This window comes from Myxine glutinosa, unplaced genomic scaffold (genome assembly GCF_964187855.1).
Source record: "Myxine glutinosa unplaced genomic scaffold, kmMyxGlut1.1 SCAFFOLD_469, whole genome shotgun sequence".
In the NCBI taxonomy this organism is placed as follows: domain Eukaryota; kingdom Metazoa; phylum Chordata; class Myxini; order Myxiniformes; family Myxinidae; genus Myxine; species Myxine glutinosa.
Genome location: NW_027616566.1, coordinates 63790 through 85970, shown reverse-complemented (window position 1 = coordinate 85970; position 22181 = coordinate 63790). Strand labels below are relative to the sequence as shown.

The window sequence follows — 22181 nt, the reverse complement described above, 5'->3', positions numbered from 1 at the left end:
TGATCAGTTATCTCTTACACGAGCCTCCATCTTGTACACACACACAAAAAAAGGTCATGGAATCCATCATCGCAGTTGATATGAAATCCTTCCTTTTCTCCAACAACCTCATCTCAGATCATCAATTCGGATTCAGACCATGTCACTCCACCGTGGACATGTCGCTCCGACTCTCCCAACAATGGATGGAGGCCCTCAATGTCAGACATGGGATCAGGGCCGTCTCTCTCGACTCTAGACTAGAGTCTACATGTATCTTGAGCTTTCGATAGTCTGGTATGCCGCATGGCTCTCCCAACTGTCTGCCTTTGGCATCCAGGGCCAACCCCACACATGGCTCACTGACTTCCTCTACTCATCGTTAATGTGTGGCTCTCAATGGAATACTTTCATCTCCTCTCCCTGTTAGGGCTAGAGTGCCCCAAGGCAGTGTTCTGAGCCCAATCCGATTCCTAATCTTTATCAACAATCTCTATGACTCTCTGGAAAATCCCCCTTTATCTATTTGCTGATGACTCCACCTCCACTCATTTGTTCCTCTTTTCCTCCAATCTGTGGAACTAACTTCCACATTCTCTTCGATCAAATTCTTCCCTCCAAGTCTTCAAGGCAGCTCTTCACCACCATCTCAGATCATCCCTAATTCAAAACCATGATGTTTTCTACCCCTATTAACCCAATTGACTCACCCACCTCCAATATCACTGTATGAGCACCCTCCCCCCCCCCCCACCCCCACCCCATCTCCTTCCAAATTTCCAGTTTGTTCTTCTTGAGAATTTACTTCTGTATCTATATTGTCTACTCAATGTATCCGAACCTACTCCTCATTCCCACCGACACCATTATTTGTCCAAGCTTCGATTTTGTCCTTCAGCTTTGCTGTTGGCTCCCTCCTCCCCTCTTTCCCCTTTCTCTGTTGTTCCTTTTGTTCTGTTCCGCATTCAGTGTTCTTCGTCTTACACGAGCGTTGATTGTATTTAAAAAAAAAACTATTTCAAAAAAATGTTTAAGCATAGATAGAGATCTGGATATTTTATATATAAAAATAGCACCCTGGTTTGATACATGCTCGGACGAAGTCTTACACAGTGTCACTTCCCTAAGAGATTGTCACTGCTGCACCCATATCGTGCTTTTTTGTCGATGTTTGAAAGTAAGATTGAATGGTGAAGCAGCTTTATAATCCCCTCGCCATTTATTTCTATAATTTACATTTCCACACAGGAAGATCATTTTGAGATTCCAGCATACTTTACATCCAATCACGTTGTTTCCGGTCTACCAGAAACTTGTCAAAAAAACTTATTGCAGCAATTAATAAAGCAAATCTTACAAGGTATGATTTTTCTTTTGCCATTTTTAACGATCACGTATAAAATGTTATACAAACATCCACATCTTTATGCACAAGTTCTCATAATTACGTAGGCCAAGCAAATTGCTCCGGTACCAGGCAGTAGTGAAAACAACATGTTAAAATTATATTTGCACAAGAGGTTTACACAATATTTTTTTCGCTCAAAAGATTGCACAGTATTTATACACAGAATATCCTGATAAAATATAGTATAATACACTAACTCATGAAGCTGTATATTTAAAAAGAATAAAATTTAAAAACATGCACTGCACAGGAATAAGAGAAGTTCAATAAGCCTCAGTCTCTCCATTTAGGTGGAAAAGTTAAATTGAGTGCATGTACATTTTTACATGTCTACATCATATGATATACATTTCAGTGCAATTCCTTGCACATTCATGAATGAATTTCAGTGCACATTCATGAATCGCTTGTGGGACATTATAATTTAATTTCACCATCCGGGCACATTCCAAGAAATCCAAAATAAAGGAAAATACAAGTTAACCCACCAGCGGCGAATATTAATTGTTTTTGTCAACTGACATCTTTGACCTCGACTGTTATGAAATCGCAACAATACATGACTTAAAAAAAAAAAAAAGCGAGTAACACAAAAAAAAATTCCTAGCAAAGTTTAGGTCATAGCTTGTCCAAACTCAGTGTAAATAATTTCATTTCAAATGAAATACATGTTGTAAATCCATGGCCCTCAATCTCTCGATGAAAAATAATGGAATAAAATCCAGGGGTTGGAGTTCCAAAAAATTATACGCATTGTGGATATTGACTTTATACAAAAGGATAAGTTTAACAAGCTCCAACCAAATGAATGTGAAACAGTTAATGATTGTGCAAGAGAGTCGATAGAAAAATAATGATGATTGCAAATTGCAGGAAACTTTTTAAATCAATTGTGCACTGAAAGTGCATTTCACAAATTTATGAAATAGACGCCGTCAGTCGCAACAGAATGTTGAGTTGGATCTTGGAGACGGCGTGAAGCTGGAAGGTGTGAAAACATTTTGCTACCTCGGAGACATGCTGAATGGAGAAGGTGGATCAGACTCGGGAACGGTTGCTAGAGTGAGATGTGCATGGAAGAAGTTTCGGGAACTGAGTGGCGTGCTGACGAGGAGGGGAGTGTCGTTGAAGCTGAAGGGAAAGGTGTATGCTGCATGTGTGAGAAGTGTTATGATTTATGGGAGCGAGACATGGGTAATGAACGTAGAGCAGCAACGAAGGCTGGAAAGGGTGGAAATGCGAATGGTTCGGTGGATGTGCGGAGTATCGTTGAGAGAGAGGAAGACAAATAATGAATTGCGAAAGATGATGGGAATAGAGCCTGTGATTGATGCTGTGAAGAGGAACAGGTTGAGATGGTTTGGTCATGTGTTGAGGAAGGATGAAAGTGACTGATTTAGAAGAGTGATGGAAATGAATGTAGAAGGAAGTAGACGACGGGGAAGACCGAGAAAGACCTGGCTAAAGATGGTGGAAGAAGAAATGCGGGCAAGGGGGTTAACAAGGGGAGATGCAGAAAATAGGGCAAAATGGAGAAGATTGTCATGGGGACCGCAAGGGTAACCCCCGCTCTTGCAGGGAAAATGGCCTTAAAATGTCTGTTGTTTTGTTGTTGTTGTCGCAGATGTTTCGAACTATTGTTGTTGACCTCAAAATTACAAGAATAAACGAAAATGAACAATTTAGTGGTGGAAAAAAAGAGTTTGTTCCATTGCCTTACCCTATAATGTGGCCTGAACTGCAGTGAATGATATATAACCATTAAAAAGTTTTTGGGTGTGAATGAATGAATATGAATGAATGAATATGAATGAAGGTGTAAGGCCTTTAATTTTTTTTTAATATATGAAGCAAAAATCAAAAGGCCGAACTATCTTTGATTTTGATTCCTTTGCAATCTGTCTATTTCTGTCACTGCAAGTTCCAATTTCCACCACAAAAATTCTTGTGATTCGTGCACAGGTAGGTTATCCCATGGCAGTTATCATGCTGGAATGATGTGACGGAGTGAAGGAGAAGCTCACTGAGGGATGGACTGCCGTGGACATGGGCAACATTCCGCCTGAGTGGCTGAAAGCGTTCATGTGACCCAGCGGCCCCATGTGACCACCGTGCAGAGACATGGCGGCGGTGTAGGGGGGCATCTTTTCAGACACAAACGCAGTCTCTTCAGGACTTTTCTGGTTCTTTCGAGATTTTGTAGACATCTTGCGATTTCGTGTCTGAATGCTTTCTTTCTTCATGGACAAAGGCCTGTTCACCTGCAGGACAAAGCACATTTGCGACGTGAAAACATTTGTAGGAAACAAAAAAGCTAAGTTAAAATGACTGCCCATTGGCAGCCAATCTGATATTTATCATTCCGCTGTTGTGTCATATTTTTCTTTTTGAAGGAATAGTGCATTAGAAGCTTTACAATCGATCTCACATGTACAATCAGCACGAGTTTGAAAGACAACATAAGCCTTTAAAACAGGCAAGGCCTTTCCAAAGCAGATTGTGTATTTTTGAAAAAAAAAATCTCTGTATAAAAATACAAACTGCAGAACATTGATTACAAATGATGGATTTTTGTCGTGGCCTCGTCAAAATTTACGTATTGCTTGTCCTTGCAGTGCTGGTTTTACATTAAAAGCCCTCAGCAGGATTGCAGATTGATTCACACTGTTGCATTAAACTTTAAAAGGATATTCTTTATTTCAAGCAAGGTTAAGGAATTTACAGAGAGACGTGAAATATTGTTAGACACATCTTTAGTTTCTGTCATATGAAACAAAGCAAATAAATGCTTTTAGCTGACAACTTGATAAATAGGGCCAGTAGGATGGCCTAGAGATGTGTGTACTCACCTCTAAGCTGTCTAGCCTGGGTTCGAATCCCAGCCCGGCTATACAAATTATCATTCTGGTGTTTCACAGGCAGGGCGATTCATCAATGTGAGTGCTGTCCCTCGGATGGACGTTCAACTGGGAAGTCTATCAGCCAACATTAGTTACCCAGGTCGAAAATCCCATAGAAAACCAATAGGACAAATCCCATTAAAATCCCACTGGAAATCGGACCAGTAGGATCAACTGGATTCAATAAGGAAAGTGAAATACTGGATTACTAGAAAATACCAATAAAAAAACCAGTTGGTCAATGGGACCGGTAGGAGACCAATAGAACACCAATATACAGTGCATTCAGAAAGTATTCAGACCCCTTCACTTTTTCACATTTTGTTATGTTGCAGCCTCATGCTGAAATCGTTTAAATTCATTTTTTCCCTCATCAATCTACACTCAATACCCCATAATGACAAAGAGAAAACAGGATTTTAGAAAGTTTTGCAAATTTATTAAAAAGAAAAAACTGAAATATCACATTTACATAAGTATTCAGACCCTTTGTAATGACACTTGAAATTTAGCTCAGGTGCCTCCCATTTCTCTTGATCATCTTTGAGATGTTTCTACACTTTGATTGGAGTCCACCTGTGGTAAATTCAATTGATTGGACATGATTTGGAAAGGCACACACCTGTCTATATAAGGTCTCACAGCTGACAATGCATATCAGAGCAAACACCAAGCCATGAGGTCCAAGGAACTGCCTGCAGAGCTTAGAGACAGGATTGTGTCGAGGCACAGATCTGGGGAAGCCTACAAAAATAATTCTGCTGCATTGAAGGTTCCCAAGAGCACAGCGGCCTCCATAATTCTTAAATGAAAGAAGTTTGGAACAACCAGGCCTCTTCCTAGAGCTGGCCGCCCGGCCAAACTGAGCAATCTGGGGAGAAGGGCCTTGGTAATAGAGGTGACCAAGAACCTGATGGTCACTCTGGCTGAGCTCCAGAGATCCTGTGTGGAGATGGGAGAAACTTCCAGAAGGACAAACATCACTGCAACACTCCACCGATCTGGGCTTTATGGCAGAGTGGCCTGATGGAAACCTCTCCTCGGTGAAAGACACATGAAAGCCCGCTTGGAGTTTGCAAAAAAGCACCTAAAGGACTCTCAGACTGTGAGAAACAAGATTCTGTGGGCTTTCATGTGTCTTTCACTGAGGAGAGGCTTCCGTCTGGCCACTCTGCCATAAAGTCCAGATCGGTGGAGTGTTGCAGTGATGGTTGTCCTTCTGGAAGTTTCTCCAATCTCCACACAGGATCTCTGGAGCACAGCCAGAGTGACCATCGGGTTCTTGGTCACCTCTATTACCAAGGCCCTTCTCTCCCGATTGCTCAGTATGGCCGGGCGGCCAGCTCTAGGAACAGTCCTGGTTGTTCCAAACTTCTGCCATGTAAGAATTATGGAGGCCACTGTGCTCTTGGGAACCTTCAATGCAGCAGAAATTTTTTGTAGGCTTCCCCAAATCTGTGCCTCGACACAATCCTGTCACTGAGCTCTGCAGGCAGTTCCTTCGACCTCATGGCTTGGTTTTTGCTCTGATATGCATTGTCAGCTGTGAGACCTTATATAGACAGGTGTGTGCCTTTCCAAATCATGTCCAATCAATTGAATTTACCACAGGTGGACTCCAATCAAGGTGTAGAAACATCTTTTCAAAGATGATCAAGAGAAATGGGAGGCACCTGGGCTAAATTTCAAGTGTCATAGCAAAGGGTCTGAATACTTATGTAAATGTGATATTTCAGTTTTTTATTTTTAATAAATTTGCAAAACTTTCTAAAATCCTGTTTTCTCTTTGCCATTATGGGGTATTGAGTGCAGATTGATGAGGGAAAAAATGAATTTCAACGATTTCAGCATAAGGCTGCAACATAACAAAATGTGAAAAAAGTGAAGGGGTCTGAATACTTTCTGAATGCACTGTATAATTGAACAGCATTGAACATAACCAAAATCGACATGTGGGGAAATTACATGCCCAGACTGGGAATTGAACTGAGGTCCTCTGGTGAACCATACCAGTGCTCTGGCATGTAAGCTATCTGACTCCTGGATGAATATGGCTATATGCTTTTGAAACCAGTTAACTAATGGTTTCTACAGGACCAGTTGAACTTAAAGGTTCCAATTGGTTTCTATGGGTTTTCAGACCAGTTGCATCGAATGGTGTCTATTGGTTTCAACCGAATCTGGTTGGGTTTCTACTGGAAACTCTATTGGATACTGTAGAAACCAATAGAAACCGTGATTTCCAATAGATACCCATAAAAATGTCCTACTGGTCTCTATTGGTATATATGGGATTTTCGACTTGGGTAGTGGAAGTTAAGGATCCCACTGTGTCCTTCCGACGCCCTGAACAAATTACAAATTCCTTCCCAGATGGGTATTGGATCAGTGCGTGATGCCTCAGTAATGATGTAATCGGTGGGGTGAATTAAGAATTGAATCCCAGTTCAATATGCATGAGCTATAATAACAACATGATAACTACAACAAATCTGGATATGGTCATAAACACTTAAATATAAAAGTTTTTCTATTTTTGAATATATACCAGGGCATGTTTTCAGCAAATCAGTGTGAATGGTCAACCAATGCGAGTGGGTAAAATCGGCCTACTCCGATTGAAAAATGGAGGAAGGTGGACAGACAGTCCATGTTCCAGTGGGAGTTGAATCTACAATTTGGAGAACATGCTTTCACAGTCCCGTCTTCTAGACATCATCAAAGCCTACGCTGGAGATGTACGTGGAAAAAAAAAACCGGGTAGATTCAGAAGCACAATTTCCGTTCATGATTCATCATCAGCTATTTGCGCATTAGCAGAACTCGATGTTTCTGCCCAGATAAATGGACGCCGAGATAGAGATCGCGCACTTACAAGCCATTTAAAAGGAGCGCAGCTTCGCCGAGACAAACTCCCAATGGCAAACACTTTCCTGAGAGCGCTTTCACTCGAACATACAAGCCGGTTGCTAAACTTTGCTTCCAGCAGGCTTAACGCATGGCACTTGCTTTATTTTTTGAGAATAAAATCAAATTAGATAGCAATTCAAATAATGTTGGCTGGGGAGGTTTAAAAAAAAAAAAGGATATAATGCAGGACAAATAATTGGCAAATAAATCTCAAAAGAGAAGCATTTTCCTGAACATTCAATGTCGGACTTTTTTTTTTTTAACAAAATGAATGGTCTTCATAGTACCAGTTGTTACCTCCGCTACCAAAGGTGGGCGGAGGTTATGTTTTCACCCCTGTCTGTTTCTGAACAGGCTATCGCAAAAAACTTGTGGACGGATTCGGACGAAATTTGATGGCGAGGTGTTGGGTATGAGACATGAACGAAATTATTAGATTTTCATGAAGATCCGGATCCAGATCTGTATTTGAGAATTATTTAGTTTTATAAGCGATTCTTCACCATTCAGTGATAGGGCCAAAATTATATACAGTATACAAAATTCAGTTATATACGATTCAGTATACAAAAAAAAAAAAAGCCAGATATTAAAAAAAGTTGTGGACGAGTTATGACAAAACTATGTGGATCTGTTGGTTAGATGACAAGAACAAGCTGACTCGATTTTGGGTCAGGTCTGGCCTATCAGTGGGATAATACAAAATGTAAACTGTTCCACTTTGCGGAGGTATATGCGCTCTTCCGAGTGCCGTTTTACTTGCGAATGCTATGTCCAGGATTCCTGAAAAGGAATTACTACTTGTGGCTTTCACTGAAATGCTCATTATTACTATTCTTCTTTGATTTTTACATGTTCTTAAAATAAAAAGGTTTCCTCCACCTTTCTTTCTTTCTCTCTCTTTTTTTTTCTTTCTCTCTCTTTTTTTTTCTTTCTCTCTCTTTTTTCTTTCTTTTTCTCTTTTTTTTTCTCTCTCTCTCTCTCTCTTCTCTCTCTCTCTCTCTCTCTCTCTCTCTCTCTCTCTCTCTCTCTCTTTCTCTCTCTCTCTCTCTCTCTCTCTCTCTCTCTCTCTCTCTCCTCTCCATCAAACACATCTTGCCAAATTGTTGCCCTGCTACTTTACCCCTAATGCGACTTAACCTTGCTCTTCCATGAACAGCAAAGACTTATGGTGCATTTAGAAAAGAACAGGCCATTGTGTCGAAAGGCAATGGCAAACTACAAAGCACAGGTTCAAGAACAGGTTAATATAAAAAAATTTCCCCATTTTATAAGAACAGATTCAAAACTTTCACACTCCTGGTTTTGAGATCTATGTGAGAGAAGACATTAATTTTGTACAACTCACATTATGCAGCTTGAAGTATAGGCCGCAAGCATTGCATACAGGTTCTCCATTGTTATTCCGTCGCCAGAGTGTCGTGATGGTAGTTTGGCAATTTGCACACACGGTGCCAGCCCGTCGAGACGATGACTGCAAGACACGTGTCAAGTCAATACTTCTCAAGGTGACATATTTGCTTCCACATACATTTGGCTAAAAAGGAACCCATGTGGTGTACAACAAGCTAGTTGAACAGACCAGCTAAACGCTTGGAAATCTTGCATTTTAAAAACTGAACTTTTAGGATGCGGTTTAGTAAAGGATCTTCTGCATAAAATCTACACACCAAGTGAGGGAAGGGAATGTGGGGAGGCAGGGGGGGGGGGGGGTAGTGAAGTCTTCTTCTTCTTTCATATGCAGCACAAGGCAACGGAATAGCATCATTGGCCGAGGGTGTGGCTGTGCCACTGATGCAATGCCCTCTGGAGGTTAGGACAGGAATTTGGAATTTGTTCGGAGTGCCGGCGATATCTCACCTACTCTTAGCGAAAGACACCTGGGATCCTTAATGTCCACCAACGATGCTGGCGGACAGGACACCCGTTTAACATCCATCCGAGAGCTGGCACACACATTGATGAATCACCCTGCCTGTGAAACACCGGGATGACAGTTTGTAGCTGGGCCGGGATTCAAACCCAGGCTGGACAGCTGAGAGGCGAGTTTGTGTACGTATAGGCCAGGGGTCGGCAACCCAAAAATGCAATATCTTAAGAACCGTAATGCATGTAACCCCTATTTCAATAAATGCATAACAGGACAGAGACACACACATTGCGTTGCAATTCATTACATGTTTACTGATATTCACAATCTTCTTACATGTTCTATTTCTTCACACTTTCCACAATGGTGTTTTTAACCAATATCTTCCTGACAGTCTCATTCCTGAACCTTCCGCCTCTCCACCTTTCTCCCCTACCCCTCTCACCCCTCCCTCTCTCTTTCCCTCCCTCCCCCTACCTCTCTCTCTTTCCCTCCCTCACCCTGCATCCCTCTCCCTGCATCCCTCTCCCTGCATCCCTCTTGCCCCTACCTCTCTCTTTCCCTCCCTCACCCTGCATCCCTCTCCCTGCATCCCTCTCACTGCCTCCCTCTCCCTGCATCCCTCTCGCCCCTACCTCTCTCTCTTTCCCTCCCTCACCCTGCATCCCTCTCCCTGCATCCCTCTCCCTGCATCTCTCTCCCTGCATCCCTCTCCCTGCCTCCCTCTCCCTGCCTCCCTCTCCCTGCATCCCTCTCGCCCCTACCTCTCTCTTTCCCTCCCTCACCCTGCATCCCTCTCACTGCCTCCCTCTCACTGCCTCCCTCTCCCTGCCTCCCTCTCCCTGCCTCCCTCTCCCTGCCTCCCTCTCCCTGCCTCCCTCTCCCTGCCTCCCTCTCCCTGCCTCCCTCTCCCTGCCTCCCTCTCCCTGCCTCCCTCTCCCTGCCTCCCTCTCCCTGCCTCCCTCTCCCTGCCTCCCTCTCCCTACCTCCCTCTCCCTACCTCCCTCTCCCTACCTCCCTCTCCCTACCTCCCTCTCCCTGCCTCCCTCTCCCCCCCTCACTCGCTTTCTCACCCTCTGTCTGACGTCTTGGCACACATGCACACACACACACACGCACGCACGTACAAACATGTATATATTGAGATATTTAACACAAAATTACTATTTATTGGACGACTGTGAGAACCTCATTCCAAATCATTTTTGAATGCACCTCATAACTTGAAGTCAAGCCTCTATATCAAAAGCTTTATATTGTTGCTTGTACGCAGTCTATGATATGACGACCAATCCACCCCATAGGCATGATTACCACAACAAAAACATCACAAAAATTCACCATTTTAACTCCTATTTTAACAAATGTAAATACAGTGATGCAATACGCGTGTTGTTTCACATTGTTTGTTTGCAGTCCAGGATGGCAGATCGAAATTGTGGCAATGTCACACACACACACACACCCTCTATTGAAGGGGCAGATACCAAAACAACAACCTTTTTTGTTATTTTGAAATAAATAGTTAATTATTGGGATTTTGGATTATATGCCCATCGAGAATCAGGGCTTCACTAGCCCTGATTTTTTTTAGTAGGGGGGGTTGAATTTTAAATCGAGTCTGGAGGTTGAGGCTGCATTATTGCCAACAAGATTTTGCCAAAAAGGTTTGTTAAAATAGGACTTGGTATACAAAAAAAAGATTCCCAAAATAACCGCGTAGCGGACCTTGCACAATGTGTAAATCGTACTCACGAAATTCACCGGTAATTGGATGTATTTCCCTATTTATCTTTGGCAAAGTTCTCAAGCATTATTTTATCCTTTCGCAACACGCAAATATTTTTTCTGAAAATTGATAATAAGAAAAAAGGGGATTTGATTGATCAGGATCAAGAGGCACATGTAAGTCCTTAAATAGCCACAGGTTGCAGACCCCTGCTCTGGACCATCCTGCCAGTCCCTGAGTCAATAAGCATGCATATAAATGTTTCAGTCTTGTATTATACATGTAAATATAGGTTTGGGCTGACCTGTTTGGCATTGCGCCTGAGCATAGGCAATCGTGATGTTGTCTTCCCAGTTCTAAATCCCACATAATGTATTATATTGATTGGTCTATCAACGTCCTTGTAATTCAGGTAAATGTACACTGCCCATATCCAAAATGTCCTCATCATGCACGCATTGTGTTTACCAGCTTTTGAATGAGCCTGATATCATGGAAAAGTAAAAGTAATTTTCCTTATTTCTTACAAGGAAAATACCCATCTCCAGTGACAGGAAAAGTATAAGTTTATCGATCAATTTAAATTATTTCATGGACTTTAAACATGTTAATTGTGTTGCGCTAAAATATCCGGCCTTTTCAAATTGAGACCAATTGGTCGTCCTGTTTGCCAAAAAATTATATTATTGGTCACCTTGGCCTCAATTTGCAGCCTCAAAACGACCTCTGAGGCTACATAGCCCATATTACTTCCCATGCAAAGTTGTCTAAGGACCCAGAGTATGGAGTTTCTAATTTTAAAGATGTGGCTGTACATGAGGGAGAGAGAGAGGGAGAGAGAGGGAGAGGGAGAGAGAGGGAGAGAGAGGGAGAGAGAGGGAGCGAGAGGGGGAGAGTGAGGGGGAGAGCGAGGGAGAGAGGGGGAGAGAGGGGGAGAGCGAGGGAGAGAGAGAGAGGGGGAGAGCGAGGGAGAGAGCGAGAGCGAGAGTGAGAGGGAGAGGGGAGAGGAGAGAGAGAGAGGAGAGAGAGAGAGAGAGAGAGAGAGAGAGAGAGAGAGAGAGAGAGAGACAGAGACAGAGAGAGAGAGAGAGAGACAGAGAGAGAGAGAGACAGAGAGAGAGAGAGACAGAGACAGAGACAGAGACAGAGAGAGAGAGAGAGAGAGACAGAGAGAGAGAGAGAGAGAGAGAGAGAGACAGAGAGAGAGAGAGAGAGAGAGAGAGAGAGAGAGAAAAAAAGAGAGAGAGAGACAGAGAGAGAGCGTCAGAGACAAACAGAGAGAATATATTTTCAAGGTAAAGCTAGGATTGCTGTCCCATTGGTTGTTATCTTCATATGCGGAGTTCAGAAGGTGGAAAAGACCCCTCCCAGGTCTCAAAGTAAACGCATGTGCATGTGTGTATGCATGTACTCGTATATACATATATATATATATATATATATATATATATATATATATATATATATATATATATAAGTGTGTGCACATATATGTGTGTATGTGTGTGTGCATGCAAGGTGTTGTCGTTGGCTGCTATCTCCACACGTAGGTGGGTTTCAGGTTTCAGGAGATGGAACAGATACCTACCACGTCTCAAAATATCCACCTCTGTCCCATCTTTATGCACTTTATTTTGCCTGTTAAAACATCTCAATGCGTCCGAATGGGAGAGCAATGTTTGCAAACCGTTACTCTTGTCAATTTGCAAATGACCTGCAGTGAGTCACAGATATAGGATTAACCATAATCATCACATGATGATTTTTCTCAATGTCTAAACTTCTTCTGCTCTTGGCTCAACAAACATGAATCCCGCAATATGAACTGTGAATGGTAAAGAAATGAAGACATGTGATCAACACCATACTTTAAAGGGGAGTCAAAATGATTTTATCTTTTCCAAAATTTACATTTCTAATCCTTTTCGGTACTCCTCCAATGGCATCAAGAAACTCATCCACCTCGAGGAAGAATCTGTGATATTGTATGGAAACTACAGACTACATGGGAGAAAAGGGCGAACATCTGTACTGAATTCCAATGGCGCTGGACCATTCCTTCATGCCTGTGTAGGGGGGACATTTTTCACACGTCAACCCCCTCGTATAATATAAACCACCTGACAATGCAATCCAGTCAAGATGACGTCTTTTCATGGTAGTTCAGAACAATAAGTTAATTTTTAGGCAAAGTGGTTGTTTGTATCTTGATGTTGATGAAGAATTTGTGTTTATCCATTGATAATGCAAGATAATGCAGATGGGCAAATATTCCTGGAATTCTGTACTCACTAATCGTCGTTTTGGTTTGATGAGGGGCCTATTATGTCCATTCATTTTGTGGTAGAGGCCGCAGGCATTGCACAGGTAGTGCCCAGTCCCGTCCCTTCGCCACAGCGGGGTTGAAGTCGCTCCGCAGTTCACGCACTCCCTGCCCTCGCCTAGGGGCAAGGCAAAGTGAAGAGTTGTTCAGTGTGCTTTAAAATACTTTTCAATCTATAGAAGAATTATGGGGCCGCAGTGCTCACAGAATCTAGGATCTGCATTTTCAGAACCAGATCAGATATGATAAGGAGGCTTCATTTTACTCACATTAGCTACCAAGTGCTGAGATGAATACAAGTTGCTGTCGCAACATGAAATATTTCGTTGTGCATCTCACCAGAATAGCGGTTCTTGGCTTTGTTTTTCACAGCAAAGCTTGGACTGGGGATGGCAAGCAGGCCACCAGGGTGTGGGTAGTGGTGCTGGTGTGAGTAGAGAGCAGGCCCATAGTCTGGCGTCGATGGGAGATATGTCGGGTAGGTCGGTATGGGCAGGTGTGTCGCTGTCGGAAGACATCGTGAAGGACTCATCCCCTCGGCTTTAAGCCCATCAGCTATTCCAAGTGAGTCGGCATCCTTTTCCAGACCTGTTGGATGTGGATATTCAGCGACGACTTCAGGAAATTGCATTTACGCATATATGTAAATGCAAATATACGTATGTACAAGATGTACTTAGTTTTGTACAAGATGTACAAGTTTTTTTGATGTACTTATTGTTATTTTTAATATAAAGTTAGGATAATTGCTATTTTTCGATACTGTAGCTATAACAAGAGTGAAGTTATTAAATAATGATAATTGTCGCCCACAGAATTACATTTTTCACCAGAAGTCAAATATGTGATGGTGTAGCGACCCATGGGTCCCCCAAGCGAGACCTGCATCAGAATCTCCTTGCTCCAGCCGGTGACGTCACCGGCGGGGAACCACGGCGCCAGAGTGGCTGGTCACGTGACCACCAAAGCATGCCTCGCCTAAGAGGCATGGCTTTCGGTTTCGGTTTCGGTTTCTGGTTGTGCTGTATAAGGCAGCCCGATAAACGGGCTTTTCAGAGTTTCAGTGTTCCCGAGTTGGTTTTACGAATAAATATCTTCTCGGACGAGTTTGTGCCTTGCCATCCTTTTGTCCGTATCATGCTGGAGCCCGGACTCCTTCACTGGTGACCCCGACGTGATTTGAACACGCGACCCCGACTGCCCCCGCACGGATGTGGGGGCTGCGAACAGACACGGCAAGCGCGCCCTAGCCAGGGAAGCCACCTAGGCTGGTGAAGCCGGCTTCTCCCGCACGGCTTCGGGCGCAGTTTCGAACGCGGTTTCGAAATGCCGGAGTTTCGGAAACGACGATGGCCATGACTATGAGGTTCGCACACCGCGCTCGGCTCCTCCTCTACGACCGGAGGGGCGAACCTATTCCAAGACCCTCCGAAGGCACGGCTGCTTCATCACCTTCGCGCGCACTGGCGTTGGCGGAACGGCTGCTTCGTCACCTTCGCCCGCACTGACGTTCGCGGCACGGCCGCTTCATCACCCTCGCGCACCTACAACTACAACCGCAACTACCTCTCCGACCCTGCATCCTCGGGAGGCCCGCGAGGAACCTCGGCAGCCTCCCCCGAGGCCTGGACCAGCCCCTCGGTTGGCCCACCCGCTTTTCGCGTGCATCGCTCGAGCCTTCTCGGCACTGCACCCGAGAACTGCAACCTCGGGAGGCCCGCGAGGAACCTCGGCAGCCTCCCCCGAGGACTTGCCCGGCCCCTCGGCCGCCCCCCGTCCTGCACCCCCCGTCCGACCACCCGCCACCACACCGGACCCCCCCCCCTGCCTGCACCCCCCGTCCGACCACCCGCCACCACACCGGACCCCCCCCCCCCCCCGCGACTGGCCAGGGGTCGTTTCGGTCGGGTCATCCGGACCCCCCTCAGGTTGACCTTCCTGGATCAAGTCCATTCTGGGGGGGCATGTGTAGCGACCCATGGGTCCCCCAAGCGAGACCTGCATCAGAATCTCCTTGCTCCAGCCGGTGACGTCACCGGCGGGGAACCACGGCGCCAGAGCGGCTGGTCACGTGACCACCAAAGCGTACCGCGCGTGCGGGTATAATCAGCTACACCTGTTGATCACGTGACCACCGAAGCACGCCTCGCTTGAGAGGCGTGGCTTTCGGTTTCGGTTTGGGTTTTTGGTTTTGCTTTATAAGGCAGCCCGATAAACGGGCTTTTTAGTGTTCCCGAGTTGGTTTTACGAATAAACATCTTCTCGGACGAGTTTGTGCCTTGCCATCCTTTTGTCCGTATCATGCTGGAGCCCGGACTCCTTCAATGGAATATTAGGAATAAAAAAAGAGGAAAAAGCAAATTAGGATAAAATTTTGTAGCACGTGACAACTGGCATGAACACAAAATGGCTTCCTACACTGAGATTATTAATAATAAATAATAGTTATCAGTTTGATCAACAGCAAAGTATGTAAAAAAATTATGACGGATAATAAAATCCTAACCAAGACATTTGTACCTTTCCATGATGTGAACATTTATGGACAGTACGTGTACGTTGTTGTGTAGTTTTGGGTGGCAAATATTCCAATGTACATGGTGGCCTGAAAGTCACTTTACCCCTCCCCAGCAAAGCATTCTTTTTAAACTCTTTTGATATCCAGGTTTAATTGCGCAGTATCTGCAGTAATTAATCAGTCTTTGTATCTGTATGCACTGGGTCATTCTCCCGAGTCTGTGTTGCCGCATACCATGGTGGGGGAGTGTGGAGGGGAAGGGAGTGACAGAGGGGTGCGAGAAATTTAGCAGAGGTAAAGTGACTTTCAGGCCACAATATATGTATGGCTTCATTAGGGACTATCTATATATAAGCTATATATGCCTGGGGGGAAGGGGAGAATGGGTGGCCGTTGTTAAATTGAGAAATATAATTGAGAAATAGAAAGATAGAGGGAAATGATAAAAGAGAGATGGAGTTGAAGCGGGTGGAGTTCAGGGGGTGCTCTGTTGAATGGCCTTCCTGCGGCTGTTCAATCCTACATCCTCTTCCAGGACTTCAAATAGACAGTGCACCGATATGTCATGTAACCCCCATCCTTACCCACGATCTTTTCTCACCACATCAACCCTACCTAACGTATTCCTTTTACTCGCGGGTTAATAAGTTTCCTTCCCTCCTCTCTCTCCTCTTTTCCTATTCATTCATGCTTTTGCTTATTTGGTACAACTAAATACAACACAACATGCATTTTAAAAGGCCATTTTCCCTGCTAGAGCGGGGGTTAGCCTTGCGGTCCCCATGACAATCTTCTCCATTTTGCCCTATTTTCTGCATCTCTCCTTGTTAACCCCTTTGCCCACATTTCTTCTTCCACCATCTTTAGCCAAGTCTTTCTCTGTCTTCCCCGTCTTCTACTTCCTTCTACATTCATTTGCATCACTCTTCTCAACCAGTCACTTTCATCCTTCCTCAACACATGACCAAACCATCTCAACCTGTTCCTCTTCACAGCATCAATCACAGGCTCTATTCCCATCATCTTTCGCAATTCATCATTTGTCTTCCTCTCTCTCAACGATACTCCGCACATCCGTCGAACCATTCGCATTTCCACCCTTTCCAACCTTCGTTGCTGCTCTACGTTCATTACCCATGTCTCGCTCCCATAAATCATAACACTTCTCACACATGCAGCATACACCTTTCCCCTCAGCTTCAACGACACTCCCCTCATCATCAGCACGCCACTCAATTCCCGAAACTTCTTCCATGCACATTTCACTCGAGCAAACGTTGCCGAGTCTGATCCACCTTCTCCATTCAGCATGTCTCCGAGGTAGCAAAATGTTTTCACACCTTCCAGCTTCACACCGTCTCCAAGATCCAACTCAACATTTCCTCCATCTGCAGCTCCCTCTGTGCACACCTTACATTTGAATGTAGCTGCCACACTGGTTAATGACCCTCTCAGACCACTACATTTTTGATGAACCCACTCAGCGCACATTGTACACTGAATGGAGTTCACTCCGACACCCTTCCTACACACAGCACAGGGCCACTTCCCAGTTCTTTCCACCTCACCACATGCTTTACCACTTGCCATCACCTTCGTCTTTCCGATATTCACCTTCAGACCTTTTGTCTCCATACATTCCTTCCACGTGTTCATCTTTTCCTTCAGTCCATCCATACTTTCCGCAATCAACACCAGATCATCTGCATACAACAACTCCCACGGTAAACCTTCCTTTACGTTCTGAGCCAGCACCTCCATCACAGCTACAAATAGTAGTGGACTTAGTACCGACCCCTGATGCACTCCCACCTTCACCTCAAACTCACCACTGTTCCCGTCCTTCGTCCTTACAGCTGTGCGCGCTCTTTTGTACATTGCCATCACTACTCTGATCAACCATTCCTCCACTCCCAACTTCCTCAATGCCCATGTCAATACTTTGCGTGGAACCCGATCGAATGCTTTCTCCAGATCAACAAACCCAAGAAACAACTTCTTCCTCTTCTCCATGTACTTCTCCTGCAACTGCCTCACAATGAAAAGCGCGTCTGTCATTCCTCTTCCTGGCATAAATCCAAACTGCATTTCGTCGATCTTCACTTTCTTCCTTATCCTCCTCTCCAACACCCTTTCCAATACCTTCATTCCATGCTCCAATAACTTTATCGCTCGGTACGAGCCACACTCCAGAGGGTCACCTTTCCCCTTGTATAGAGGGACGTGGGTACTCAGTTCCCAATCCACTGGAATGCGGCCTTCTTTCACCACCAGATTACAGATCTCTGTCATTCTCTTCACACCCCAACTTCCTGCTGCCTTCAACATATCTCCCACAACTCCCGTAGGCCCTCCCGCTTTTCTACCCTTCATTGCTTTTATCGCTTCCTCAACTTCCTTCTCAGTTATCTTCTCTGCCGGTCCTAAAACTGGGTTACTCTCTATGTTGCCATCCCATTCATTCTTTGTATTCAACAGCATTTCCATATATCTTTTCCATCTTCCTTTAATTCCATCTGGGTCGACAACGATTTGTCCCACTTCATCCTTCAAGCAGCTCACCCCCATCACATCACACCTCTCTTTCGCTATCTGCTTTGCAATCCTGAATACCGCTCTCTGACCCTCTTCCGAATCCAAGCGTTCTCCGAACATTTTCCTACATGCCTCCTGCGCCTTTGCTACCTCTTTCTTTGCAGCCTTCCTGGCTGCCTTATAACTTTCATGCTCTGCTGTTTCTGCTCCCGTACCCTTCGCCTTCTGCCACTCCTTGAACTTCTTCCTCTTCTCGTCAATCCTCTTTCCAACTTCATCATCCCACCACCATGTTTCCGAGTGCCTCGGTGGTCCTTTTGTCCATCCACATACCTCACCAACGGCTCCCAACAGACTAGCTTTCATTGACATCCAACCACTTTCAAGCTCAACCACATCATCCTCGACCCTACTCAGCCTCTCTTTTAATGCCTCCCTTACTGTCACCTCTTTCAACCTCCACACCTTCATTCTCGGTTGGTACAACTAAATAAATAAATAAATTCCCTTTTTAAGGTCATTTTCCCTGCTAGAGCGGGGGTTAGCCTTGTGGGCCCCATGATAATCATCATGGTTTCCTTTTTGAGGCAATGTTTGTATGGCCGGGTGCCCTTCCTGACGACAACCCTTTAGTCGCCTCTTACGACACGCAGGGATAGGTGTACCTATTCTAAACCGGGGCACACATCGGCATTATTTGGTACAACTGTTGCTCCAATATCATTTCGTTGCTCTTTTTACTTCTGTAAACTCACTCTTCCATGAGCCTTGATCTTGTATAGCTAGGAGAGTAAAGTTGAACGAGATTAGGAGATAGAAGTAATAGGGAGGAAAGAAAGGTTGCATTTGAAACATGGAGGGAGAGGCGAATAAAAGAAACTTTGCCATTTTCACACACATAACGTAGAGACGGCCTCTTATCAGTCATCCATAGTCTACCTGTCTGTACTCAACTGCATTACGTACTTTATTGCGATTTTTCCTTTAAGAATATCTTTTTTGAACAAGATTCTGAAAAGCTTCTACCATTTTCATCTGGTCGTGCATCTCTGCTATGTGCTATGTGCATCCAACCTCAAAGGGCCTGAAGACGGAAACCCAGTGGAGAGAACTTGAGGTGTTGTTTAGCAAACATGCTCTCTGATCACCTGCACAGATGTAAGCTCAACAGTCGGTTGCACTGCTATACTATTCTGATGAATTTGAAATCACTTTCCTTTGTTCCTCCAATCCTGTTATTAGTCCCCTACCGGTGTACACCTGAGGAGACTATAGGTTTGCACTCCGTCCCTCCGTCTGTCAGTCTGTCCATCCGTCACGCAAAGAACAGTTTTCCGGACTTTTTTTCTAAACTCTTAATGCTAATGATTTCAAACTTGGTACATGGTTTCCTCATGATAAGTTACAGATCAAGTTCGAACTTCACGACGTTTCGATCATTTTTGACAAAGTTATGGCACTTTGAACTTTGGTAATTTCCCCAACAGTTTTCAGGACGACAGACTGCCGACATGTATTGCAGCGCAATACTCAGAATGCTTGTTAGTCCCCTACCGGTGTACACCGGAGGGGACTATAGGTTTGCACGCCGTCCCTCCGTCCGTCAGTCAGTCCGTCAGTCCGTCAGTCCGTCAGTCCGTCAGTCCGTCAGTCCGTCAGTCCGTCCGTCCGTCCGTCAGTCCGTCAGTCCGTCACGCAAAGAGCAGTTTTCTAGACTTTTTTTCTAAACGCTTAAAGCTAATGATTTCAAACTTGGTACATGGTTTCATCATGATAAGTTACAGGTCAAGTTCGAACTTCACGACGTTTCGATCTTTTTGACAAAGTTATGGCACTTTGAACTTTGGGAATTCTGATAATTCTGATGATCCTTAACTCAGTGCCATTTTAACTTTTAATTTCCTTTAAAAAAGATTTTCTCTGCAATAATAGGACCGATTGAGATAAAATTTTCACCGTAGGGGGGACTCGGTCTGTAGAATATTTTAATGGTAATTATGACGTCACAGATCACGTGGTTCGGCCGCCATATTGTTTTTCGTGAAAACACGCAAACCCCTTTTTCTCTGCAACGGCTGAACAGATCGAGGCCAAACTTTGCAGGCAGAATCGCATACCCATGCCGAACAAAAAAGTCAACGAGCATGACGTCATGCGTCACATGGTTTCAGAGTTATGACGTTTTTAAGCATGAACCTTTAAAACCGAGCTCCTCCCTCATTTTTGATCCAATCAAGGGGAAACTTCACAGATCTGTTCAGCATGTCAGTCTACTAAAATGTCCTTTTGGAATTTGCGATAGGGCATGTGGTTTGGCAGATATCGTTAATTAAACGAAAATATTTTAAAAAAGGATATCTCTTGTTTATTCCAGAGTTCTCCTCAAGCCGCACCGCGTGCCCTCAGCCTCGTCTCACGAACGTCAACAGCGCGACACAGCGCGTGCTTTCGGGAGGGGCGGAGCCAAGCCGAGCAACATATATATACACATCGATCGTTGATCGTGAACCGGCAAATATAATAAATTACTGATATTTAGCGACTCGAAAGGTTATTTATCAACAACTTATTTTCTCGTGCTTCTGCTGACCTGTCTGCAAGGTGTATAAATCGAAGTCCCGAGTGCGAATCACAGGTGAGCCCGTCCTGAGGTAATTAGCGATTGGGAAAGATTCAGAACCTGTGGGTAAATAACCCTTTGGGAATTTCCCCAACAGTTTTCCGGACGACAGACTGCCGACATGTATTGCAGCGCAATACTCAGAATGCTTTTTCTCTATAGTATTTTTGAAGATGCTCCTCACTATTGTATGCTTTTGTCATGCATACCTTATTCAACGCTTTCGGGTCTTGCTGTTATCATCAGCTGTCCATGGAGGTCGACGAGGGCTGATGGGAAACATTCTGGTGCTTGTGGAAACATTCTGGAAACCTTCTGGCATTCTGAACATCTGTCCCATGGTGGCCCGGAAAGTTCTTCTTCACCTACTGCAGCAGTGAAAGTCGCAGCCAGGAGGAGGGTTATGTCATTCTCGCTTTAACGTTGCTTTTCCACATCGACTGGTCTTGAGCAAGCTCTTCCCAATTATCAATACTTATTTCTGATGCTTTAAGATGGCGTTTCAAAACATGCTTATACATTGCAGGTTTTGTCCACCCACATGCAGAGTACCTTGTTCAAGTTTACCATACAAGGCAATTTTTTTGCGTGCAGTGTCGAGGCTCGTGGAGGAGCTCGCTATGTCGGGGGTATATATTGTCGCTCAATCTGATAACGCAGCCTGCTCAGCAGAGCTGTGAAGCAATTGTGGGAATGTTTGCATGCTTTAAGACTTGAACATTGAAGACTTTCTCCTGCCACTTGAGGTTCATATTCTCCTGAATTGTCTTGAATTGGATACTATCAAGTCTATTGATGTGCCTTCTGTATGAAGTGTACATTTCCGCATTGTCGAGCAGTGTAGTAAGAACAACAGTTTAGTATGGCTTACACCTGGTGTTTTCACCCCCGTCTGTGAGCCTTTTTCACCACTGTCTGTGTCTGTGAGCAGAATATCCCAAAAAGTTGTGCACGCATTCGGATGAAATTTGGTGGACAGGTTGGGTGTGTGACAAGGATGAAATCCTAGATTTTGGTGAAGATCCGGTTCCGGATATGATAATTTAAAAAAAGTGATTCTTCATCATTGAGAGTTACAGCCAAAAACAATATACAGCAAGATATGTCAAAAAGTAGTGGATGAGTTATGACAAAACTTGGTGGATGAGTTTGGTAAGTGACAAAAACAAGCCGATTAGATTTTGATTCAAGTCTGTATCCAGATCCGGCCTATCGGTAGTATGCAAAATGTAAACTGTTCAGCCTGGTGGAACAACAGTGGTGCCATTCTAGTTCTGTGCTGAGACCAGACTCTGTTTTCTAAGGGTCTAAAAGCAACAGAAGCAGCTTGGATGTGATTCTTCATCTCCATCTCCATAGATGCTGTGTCTGTTACAGTTCTTCCTTAGT

At 44.3% G+C, this 22181-nt stretch overlaps 1 protein-coding gene across 3 annotated transcripts in view; it reads right to left on the bottom strand.

The window, feature by feature from the left end:
• Window positions 1-1179: 1179 nt before the first annotated feature.
• LOC137424930 (GATA-binding factor 2) overlaps window positions 1180-22181 on the bottom strand; it is a 62824-nt gene continuing 41822 nt past the window's right edge. For all 3 annotated transcript variants that reach the window (XM_068112834.2, XM_068112832.2, XM_068112835.2), the window contains exons 4-7: window positions 13459-13707; window positions 13089-13237; window positions 8546-8671; window positions 1180-3648 (exon numbers count right to left, since the gene is read on the bottom strand). In XM_068112834.2, the coding sequence (XP_067968935.1) occupies window positions 3355-3648; window positions 8546-8671; window positions 13089-13237; window positions 13459-13707 (818 nt within the window). In that variant the 3' untranslated portion in view covers window positions 1180-3354. The remainder of the gene's footprint in view (window positions 3649-8545; window positions 8672-13088; window positions 13238-13458; window positions 13708-22181) is intronic.